This window comes from Poecilia formosa, unplaced genomic scaffold (assembly GCF_000485575.1).
Source record: "Poecilia formosa unplaced genomic scaffold, Poecilia_formosa-5.1.2 Scaffold191, whole genome shotgun sequence".
In the NCBI taxonomy this organism is placed as follows: domain Eukaryota; kingdom Metazoa; phylum Chordata; class Actinopteri; order Cyprinodontiformes; family Poeciliidae; genus Poecilia; species Poecilia formosa.
This window is the reverse complement of record NW_006800130.1, coordinates 276,941-287,246: the sequence shown is the minus strand read 5'-3', so window position 1 is coordinate 287,246 and position 10,306 is coordinate 276,941. Positions and strand designations below refer to the sequence as shown.

The window sequence follows — 10,306 nt, the reverse complement described above, 5'->3', positions numbered from 1 at the left end:
TTTTTCCTGAAATGTGGCTTGATATAACCTGCTGTGAAATAAATGAACGGAATTGATTTTCTAACTGAGAAGCTTCTTTAAATCTTTTTATACAAGCCGGGTGAAATATTTTTACATTTGAACAATCAGTTGACATCACCCCAGACTGGCTTGAAATGTCTGATTTCCAAATTATTGAAAGTCATTTTGATTGTTAAACTTGGCCCTCACATATTACGGGGATATATTGCACATCTAAAGACTACATTTCCCAGAATGCAATTACGCGCTCATCTTCAACCAATGAGGATTCGTTTTATTGGTTCGGCGCAAAATCCAGTATTTTGTTGTCTTCCTGGTCCAAGAGAAGCTCAAAAGTTTGCGCCAGTTGAATGAAGATTTACAAACCAGCGGTTGGAAGAACTAAACGCGCGTGCTCCCGTCTGGTGTCGCGAGCAATGTTTAGAAAACTGAGTGCAGTTTCTTGACCAGAAGTCTTGTAGCCCCTCAGCTAACATAGGTTAGCTCAGCTTCACAACAACAATGTCCAGTCTGCCTCAGAATAATCTGAAGGAACAGCTGGCGAGACACAACAACGCTACTCACAACAAGCTGTCTCTGGCTAAACCTAAAACGGGGTAAGTGCTGTTCCTTTGCAGCAAAACGCGAAAAGAAAAAAACGCTAACAGATTTGAGCTATCAGCAGGGCTAGCTTGTATCATAGCAGTCATTTAACTTCATTTTGTCGGAAAATGCAAGCTTATCCGTTTTAAATTATAGCAAAAGGGTTAGAACTACGTTTTCCCGCTGTAAATTAAAATGTTAAAGTTGAGATCAAGATAACAGTCAAGTTACCAACTTCTGAAGAACTAAATCTGCAGCTTCTACCAAAGCAATTACAAATTTTATGTATATGTGATTTAAAAATGTCTATAAGGAATTTAAAAATCAGCAGTCTCATAAAGGCGACAAAATAAACCCTTAAAGCATATTAATTATCAGTAGGTCTGAAAATAGAAATTGAAAGTATTGAACACAAAGAAAAGCTTCATGAGAAACATACCTAAAACGAAGAAGGTAATTGTCTTTATAGTTTTCAGTTGTTAAAGATTGATAAAAAAAAAATACACAATATATTCCCCCTGTATCTGTATCTGCCTTTTGAATTTATTATATTTTTGCACTTTCAGGGCTTTCTCGTTCAAAAAGAAATCTTCATTGGGTACAACTAAAGTGGAGTACCCAACAAAGGTAAACAGCCCAAACATTTTGGCAAACAGGAACGTGAATGTGCTGGGGAACAGTTTGGTGACTAAATCTTCTTTAACATTTTCAAACAAGCTTGAAAGAACTCAGAAATCCAAAATCAACAACTTCTTCTCTCCAAGTACAAATTCCAAGTCCAATTTCAGCCTAGCAGGTATCTCCACTTCAACATGTGAGGAGCCCCCAGCAGATACTGGCGGTAAGGTGATTGCTGCTCCTGCTAAACCCAACAACCAGTCCTCCTGTGGTGGCAAAGGAATCGGCTCCGCAGGATTAGATTTATCTGATTTACCTGTTGACGACTGGGATGATTTTGAAGACTTTGAAACACCTGCCAAAACAAAAAACGACTCCCTCTGCTCAGAGAAATCAGCGCGGGTCACCGAGACAGTGTCATCCTCAGATGAAGAATTTCCAGAGTTCACTGGAAAACAAAGCCATGATTCTGGTCATTTAAAATCGGAGTTAAGCGAGAAGAACAGAGAACAATCTTGCATGGAGAAAGAAGAGCCGGAATCCAGAATTGGTAAGACAACAGTCTCATTAGAACCTAGTTTAGTTGACGGACTTCCAGACGATGAAGTGGAAGATACTCCTGTTAAAAGGACCAGAAGGCGCTGTCCTCCTCCACATGTCACATCTGTGTTGAGTGATAGCGATGAGGAGATCAGCACCATGTCTGAACCTTCAAAGGATAAAACAGGTAAGTGGCATTCTGATTTATAATGTTCAGATATGGAGAGCCGATATAGTCTTGATAAGAACTAAAATACAACGGGTCACAGTGAGATGTTTCTTGTGCTTCTCAGATGAAAAGGGAAAATGGATTGATCCCAAAGTGATCAACCTAAACGACAACTCTGAACCTGAGGAAGATGTGGATTACATTCCTCCTTCACCTCCTCCTGATGAGACTTTTTATAGGCCTTCTTCAGCAGAGACAAGGTGGGCAAATATCATGTCACACCGCTATTGAAATGGAGTTCCCACTATAAAATTTGATTGGAAGATTCCCAGGTTTGGATAAGTAAAGATAATGGATTGATCCCAAAGTGATCAACCTAAATGATCACTTTGGGATCAATCCCATTTTCTTGTCCCCCCATATGTTCACTTGTTCATTTGATCATCCGTTCATATATTTACCAGTGTGTTTGTGAATCCATTTATTGATCTACTGATCTATGTGTTCATCCACCCTCACATACAGGGGATTGAGAATAGAGTTCATTTTAATATGATAAAGTAGTTAATTTTGACAACAAAAACGTGTAGGAGCGCCGTTGCAGTTCATAATCTGATTGATTGTATTTATGCAAAAAGTTTTTCTTCTGCTCTATTAAACACTGAACAAAAATCGTGTAAGCTGCTTCAGTTTTTAAATGCTTCTTAGTTTTGAATACACTTTGTGGGGGAAAACAGAAAATAGTCATTTAAATCTACTTTAATAATTATTGTTTTAGAGAATATTCCTAGGCATTTCATCGAGATTCATTTGTTGACTTTCTTAAACTCTGTTATTGAATCCATTCCTCTGCATGTGGAACTGATCTGAGGTCTCATAAAAGTCAGTAAAATGTTTTTTTTTTTCTTGTTTTCATAGAAGAACTCACTCAGACATTGTACAGAGCAGAGACAAACTTTTCCAGTCAAACAGCCCTGCCACAACTCTGCTTGAACCTTCTAATCACCTCTCCAGTGACAAAACAAGTGAGTTTGATTTACTTGCTTTTCTGTTTCTTTTTAAAGTTTTTGTACTCGGTTTTACCTCTTTCATTCCTGCAGAGGAACAACTCTTCAGCATTATGGAGTCCATCTGTACTCTGGTCGATTCCATCCCCGAACATGAACTGATCGCTTTGACCTGTGGAAATGAACTTTTGCTGAAGAGGGCCCACAGGTTTGTTCACTTATACTCAGCAGGAGATGTGCTAATGTCTTATTTGGTTGAATCTAAGTGTGACTGCAGTCATTCCCTTTTTCTTACAGGAAGAGGATTCTTGCTTGTGGGGTTGATTCTTTGCGCATGCCGCAGCCAGACAGCACAGTGATTTCTGACACCAGCTACAAAGAAACTTTTTCCAGTTATAGTGCATCTAGTCTGACGTCCCCCAGCAGTTCCCTCTTTTTGGACACTAAGAAACCTCTGAATTCCCAAAGATCGTCAGTAATCTCTGTGGACTGTGACTCTGACTACTTAGACAGTGCCAGTTCAAAGCCCTGGAATAAGAGGGAAATCAGTATTTGCGACTCTCCGTCAGCCCAAAGCTTCACAAAACCACATTTTAGTCTCTCAGAGAAAACAAACTCCGATGTTGATGATACTGATCATTTCTTCGCCAAGAAATCGGAACAACTCAAATCCAAAACGCCAACACATGCAATTACCACAGACTTTGAAGAAGACGACTTTGATGTTGACGATTTTGATATAGATGACTTTAATGATTCTGACATCCCTGATTACTTTGATGAACCTCCGACTTCGTCTACGTGGAGTGAAAACCCAAACACTACATGTGCTGCTGTGACAAAAGGAGGACCAAACAAGGCGTCATGGGACAAGAAACCATTGACTCCTGTTTCTGCTCCAAAACCTCAGAAGATTTATTCACCAGGCAAGGCAAAATGCAACCAGTATTTCAAGTGAAATATATGAATATCTTCACTTGGAAAAACAATTTTCTTTCTTTCCCAAAAATATTAGAATTAGTAGTTTTACATTTGGTCACTAGATGGCAGTAAGTTACACTGGAGAAGTACCTTTATCAGCCTCTGAACAAACTGTAATATATCTTGTTGCACTAATCCAATATTATATAATATTTATTTTTTTACAGGACACAGCATATGTTCTTATTTAACATCTTTCTCATAATTTTTAGAGCCCAACTTCAAAAACCCGGCTCACGATCGCTTCCGAGGCTTTAACTTCCCTCATTCGCAGGAGATGATGAAGATTTTTCATAAACGTTTTGGACTCCATCAGTTCAGATTTAATCAGCTGGAAGCGATTAATGCCGCTTTGCTGGGAGAAGATGCATTTGTTTTGATGCCAACAGGTTGGTTTGAGCAGACTTCTGCTATATTTAACAAACATTGCTCTTAAAATTTAACTCGTTTTTAGTAAGATGAACCTCTTTTCTCACTTTGGTGTGCTTTTTATAGGAGGGGGTAAAAGTTTGTGCTACCAGCTGCCTGCCTGTCTCTCACCTGGAGTGACTGTTGTTGTTTCTCCGCTTAAGTCGCTTATTGTTGACCAGATCCAGAAACTCACCACTCTAGATGTGAGTATTTTGTCAGGCACCAGTTGAATTTTTTTTGCATTGAATATAAAATTAGATAAGTTGTTGTAATATTTAGTCTACTTCGCCACACACAATGAAATATATAGTAAATTAACTTCTACCTAAATTTCAGATTCCAGCAACAAGTCTGTCTGGTGATAAAAGTGACAGCGAGGCAGGGAGGATTTATATGCAGCTCTCCCGCAAAGACCCAATCATTAAACTGCTGTATGTCACACCTGAAAAGGTGAGTTTTAGTGATTTGTGTTTGTAAAAGTATGAATTTTATTTATATCCTGACGTTTGGTGGTTTTCTTTTTCCTTGAAGGTGAGTGCAAGCAACAGGTTGATCTCTGCTCTGCAGAATCTGTATGAGCGAGGCCTTCTAGCCCGCTTTGTCATCGATGAGGCACATTGTGTCAGTCAGGTATGCTGCTGCACTTGTGTCTGTGTATATACAGACAACTACGCTTAAATTTTTTTAAGCAACCTCAATGAGCCATAAAATTATCCCCATATTTTTCCAGTGGGGTCATGATTTTCGTCCAGACTACAAGAAGTTGCATGAACTGCGTCAGAAGTTTCCCAACATACCAATGATGGCCCTGACGGCTACCGCCACCCCCCGTGTGCAAAAAGACATCCTCAACCAGCTAAACATGAGTAAACCGCAAGTGTATGTGTTCATTTTTCAGACCGCATCACTTATTTATGGCGGCAATTCCGAACGCCGACCTCGGATAGCCAGGAGTGACTGCATGCTTTCTGTTTGTTTTTCAGATTCACCATGAGTTTCAACAGAACAAACCTCAAGTACGCCGTTTTGCCCAAGAAACCCAAAAAGGTTGACGAGGACTGCATCAGCTGGATCAAGAAGCACTACCCACGTAAATAATTGAGTCTCTTTCCGATTCTGGCGCTATTTTTGGAACCCTGTTGTTACTGCAAGGTTAAAAATTCAACTATATGTGATGACTTGAGGGCAGCAATAACAGTCTACTGAGGGGGGAAAAAAGTTGTCTGGCTGTAAAGACAGGATTTTTTTTTTTTTTTTTGTCAGTGTAGAAGTAATGTTTTAATTATTTTGTATTGTCATTACTCCAGTTTTGCTGAAATACATAACAGCACTTTTCCTGTTTTGTTTTCTTTTTCTCATTCTGGCAGGAGACTCTGGCATTGTATACTGCCTGTCTCGTAATGACTGCGATGCCCTGGCAGAGAGTCTGAAGAGAGCAGGGATACAGGCACTGTCGTACCACGCCGGACTGAGCGATGGCAACAGAGAATATGTGCAGAGCAAATGGATCAATCAGGACGGTTGTCAGGTCAGATCACAACTCGTGGAGATTCCCAGTTAAACGTTAAAAGATTTGGGAACTGCTAACTCCACCTGCTGATGGATGCTGAGGCTGCCTACTGATTGGGTTTGTTTGCTCTTTTGTCCCCCAGGTCATTTGTGCCACAATAGCCTTTGGTATGGGTATAGACAAGCCTGATGTGCGCTACGTGATCCACGCCAGTCTGCCCAAATCAATGGAGGGTTACTACCAGGAGTCCGGAAGAGCCGGCAGAGATGGAGAGATCTCCCACTGCATTCTGTTTTATTCCTATACTGATGTCCACCGCATCAAAAGGATCATCAGCAGTATGTAACAAAAAAAAATAAATAAATAAAACTGTACTTATTATGAGGCATGAACTGCTTACCAGAATCAAGATTAGACCAAAGTTTTAAATAATCAGTCTCAAAACTTCACTAAAACCTTTGGCAGGTTCTGAATTGTTTTCTGTCATGTCCTCCAAGCCTATGGTGATATGACGCATTTCTACTACAAATAAGAGAGAGCAAATCTCATTTTAAAAATTCACAATATTTTTTTTTTAAACTATAATTGACACGCTATGTCAGTGCTAAAGAAACCAGTTGCAGATAGGTTGACAAATAATTTAATAGATTATTATACTTGTGTTACTGTACAAGCACCTAAATGCCAAAAAGGGGACAGTATTCCACAAAATGAGCACTCCAAAGCTTAAGCCAAAAAGAAATCCATATTATATAATATGACACTTGCAATAAGGAACTAGGTTGCTTTGTTATTATTGGGAATATTGGTTTTAATAGATCCAAATTTGATACTGTTATTTCTACTTATGGCTTGATTAACTGTACATGCCAACCTGTTGCAAAATAAATACCGTCAACTCATGGTCCCAAATAGTACTAAAACTGTTGTTTGTTGTTTTGAATGTCTCTTAGTTTTGAGGGAGATTTGTAATGTTCTCCCCTTCAGTAGTTTCTCGTTGTTCTTTTGTCATCACAGTGGACCGAGAAGGTGACAAACACGCCAAGACAACTCATTTCAACAACCTCCACAGCATGGTGCACTTCTGTGAGAATGTGATGGAGTGCAGAAGGATTCAACTTCTCGCCTACTTTGGAGAACTGAAGTTCAACAGAAACTTCTGTAAAGACCATCCGGACGTCAGCTGTGATAACTGCGCCAAACCCAATGTAGGAACTGTTTTTTTTTGTGTTTTTTTGTTTTTTTTCTGTTGAGATTGGTTTGTAAACCTTACCCAAATGATTGAATGTTGTTCATTTTTTATGCAGGAATACAAACTGAGGAAGGTGACCGACGATGTGAATAAGATTGTGAGGTTTGTCCAGGAGAACTGTGAGAAAGTTGGAGCACGGTTTGGAAAGACACCCCAGCAAAACCGACTGACACTGAACATGCTCGTGGACATATTTATAGGTAAACGCTTTTATTTCCTGCAGTAAAACTAGTATTTAAAAAAAGTACAATATTTACTATACACCTCCTGTTTTGAAACATATCTTGTCCAGGGGCTAAATCTGCCAAAATACAGACAGGAATGTTTGGGATGGGAGCCGCTTACTCTCGCCACAATGCAGACCGTCTCTTCAAGAAGCTGGTTCTAGATAATGTTCTGGTCGAGGATCTCTACATCACCAACAATGGCCAAGCCGTGTCTTACATTTCTGCTGGACCAAAAGCAATGAACATACTGTCCGGTCACATGGAGGTAACTGGTCAGTCGTCAAGTTACACAACAGAGCTGATTAGGAAATAGTCTTAAGGCGAGGCTTAATTTTTTTTAAACTAATAGCATAAAAATTTGAAAGAGATGGTCCAGGAAAGAAGAAAAACTTCACTTGGATAGTGTGGTGAGATATTAAGTATTCGCTGCTGCAGATAATTATTTTTGAGTAAACTTACAGGAGGAACATGAGGAGAAAACAATTATAAACTTGTGTAATAAAATAATCTAAGAATGACAGCTGATGTTTTGTACTGACAAAGACATGAGAAAATAAAAACTGCAGCAGATTTGTTGCTGCAAAGCTGGAACGGTCTGACGTAGCGGTCGTATGAGCCGTGCTGTCTTCATCCCTGAGCCTTGGGTTGTTCCTTCCAGGTCGCCAATATTATTATTGTGTCATAAATAATTAAAACACATAAACTGATACACATATAGCTAACTCTCTAGGGAAAGTATGAGTGTTCAGTCATTTTTGCGTTTCCAATAGGTGACCAAAAAATACAACTTCAAAATGTCTTTTTCAAGGAAATTGCCAGATTTCTGTTTACAACAATAAACAATCTTTCTGCACAGTTACACAACACAGTTATTCAAATACTGTGTGATGGTGCCTTTCTGTTTTGAAGAGGCATGTTTTATTTTGTTATATGTTAAAAAATACATCCAGATCCATTTCAGATTTCAGTATTAACTCATCTTAGGTAATTGCTACATTTTGGTGCCCAACTGCACTTTGCAGAGTTAGGACAAAGTGTGACCTGTTGTCCTTATCTTATTTATTGGTGAATAAATCAACAGTCTTCCATACTGGTCTTATTTAGGTGGAGTTCTATGAGACGGAGAGCGCGTCCAGCATCAGGAAACAGAGAGCTGCTGTGAAGAGCATCTCCAAGAGAGAGGAAATGGTTCAGAATTGTCTGAAGGAGCTGATAGATCTGTGCAAGCAGCTGGGCAAAGCGTTTGGCCTTCACTATTACAACATCTTCTCCACTGCTGCCTTGAAGAAGATATCTGGTAATTTATGAGACTGTGTATCAGATGATTGGACTTGAAGTGAATTTTATAACTTTCTTCTTTCCCACGTCCAGAGAAACTTTCTTCCGATCCGGAGGTTCTTTTACAAATTGATGGAGTGACGGAGGACAAACTGGAGAAGTATGGAGCTGAAGTCATTAAGGTTCTTCAGAAATACTCTGAATGGCAGCTACCTGGTAGGAGGACATGCATCTTCATTATTCCAAGATTTTTTTTTACGTGCGTGTCTGTGGTATACACTGTTGTGATTTTTCTTTTTTCCCTCCCCCCTCCCCCCCACCGTAGTGGATGAGCAGACTGAAAGTGATGGAAATGGCTGGATAGACACAAGACGCACAGAAGATGACGATACAGAGTCCTCCACCTATTTCAGCAACCAGTCTGCTCGAGGACAAAAGAGGAAGAAAGCTCCTTTCTTCAAGTATTCTAAGAAGAAAGCATACGGCAACCAAGGCTCTTCTTCTAAAGGGTATGTAGAGTCATAGTCTCATTACCAAAAGTAATTCACCACCTCCCAGGTTTCTTCTGGGGTTTTCTTTGTTCATTTTAAGTATTTCAGATCATCAGACAAATTTTATATTCATCAAGATAACCCAATTAAATATAGAAAGTAGTCTATCTACCTTGGTTTGGATAAAGTTGTTCACAGTCTGAAGTGATGACCACCAGGCAATGACAGTGGCAGAGTGAATCGAACCGGCAACCTACCAATTGCAGGACGAACTCCTACCGCCATCGTCACCATCATCCCCTCTGCTTATCTCTGTTTGATTCATATTTGGTGGTCTGAAACACTTCACATGTGACAAAAAAGCTAAAAGTAGCTGCAATCTGTTTGGTTGGGGGAAGGGAATTAAAGTTTCCCTTTTCTGATGTCTGTTTTTTCTCTTTTCTTTGTCGCTGTGGATGTAGCCGTGGCTTTGGCTACAATAAATCGTCCTCCGGCTCCAGGGGTGGCTCCCAGAGTTCGGGTCGGGGGTCTACGAGTTCTGCAGCAGGCAAAAAACTAGGATTCCTGTCTGCCCCCACTCCTCAAAGCAACCAGCGGCCGTTTTTAAAGCCAACCTATTCTCACTTCAGCTAAGTGGGGTTTTGCTCTCAATCTCTCAAATAGTCAGCTAGTTTAGAGTTTAACACAAATCTTTAATGTAAGAGCTATATGTTGTAATTCTGTACTGCTAGTGAAATGTTTTCTGTGTTGTAACCGTTGTAAATTGATGCATGTAAATTTTCCGCGCTCAATGACTCAATCTTTAATGTTTTTTGTAATAAACAGATTTTCTATAAATATATCTCCAAGTTGTATTTTGCTTGTCGGAAAGAGGATTCTGAACACATGAACCACAACGACAGACACTTTTTTGTTTTGTTTTTGTTTTTCTTTATTTCAAGTTTGAATAGTTTCCTTTAATGGCACCAGATACAGGGACTATTGGGGAGAAACAATATTTTATACTGACTTGTACAGAAGCTTTCCTACAGTACAAACATGGGTTTGGAATGGATCAGACGAAACAAGAACTGGATTTGGCACATGGATTTTTAGAAGATTTACATGTTTTAAATATTTAACATAATTTAATTTAACATAATCTCCAATCGAAGGAAAAAAAAACAAAAAAACAAGGCAAACCACAAATCGCACCACCAGACACGTTAACGCACATATT

General features: G+C 39.4%; 1 protein-coding gene across 3 annotated transcripts; it reads left to right on the top strand.

Annotated features, from left to right (window-relative positions):
- Positions 1–266: 266 nt before the first annotated feature.
- Positions 267–9,921, top strand: blm (BLM RecQ like helicase). 3 transcript variants are annotated; one of them, XM_007566386.2, is made up of 22 exons: positions 268–617; positions 1,170–1,230; positions 1,321–1,948; positions 2,055–2,190; positions 2,849–2,955; positions 3,031–3,145; positions 3,235–3,863; positions 4,131–4,307; positions 4,414–4,532; positions 4,666–4,779; positions 4,861–4,959; positions 5,060–5,208; positions 5,313–5,419; positions 5,697–5,857; positions 5,982–6,177; positions 6,857–7,047; positions 7,147–7,291; positions 7,384–7,583; positions 8,423–8,615; positions 8,690–8,812; positions 8,922–9,105; positions 9,549–9,921. In XM_007566386.2, the coding sequence occupies exons 1-22, from the start codon at positions 523–525 to the stop codon at positions 9,718–9,720; spliced, it is 4,101 nt and encodes a 1,366-aa protein (XP_007566448.1). In that variant the 5' UTR covers positions 268–522; the 3' UTR covers positions 9,721–9,921. The 3 variants fall into 3 exon arrangements, with proteins under 3 accessions (XP_016534298.1, XP_007566448.1, XP_007566447.1); XM_016678812.1 differs by having other exon boundaries at positions 267–617; positions 1,170–1,948; positions 2,852–2,955; XM_007566385.2 differs by having other exon boundaries at positions 1,170–1,948.
- Positions 9,922–10,306: the final 385 nt, after the last annotated feature.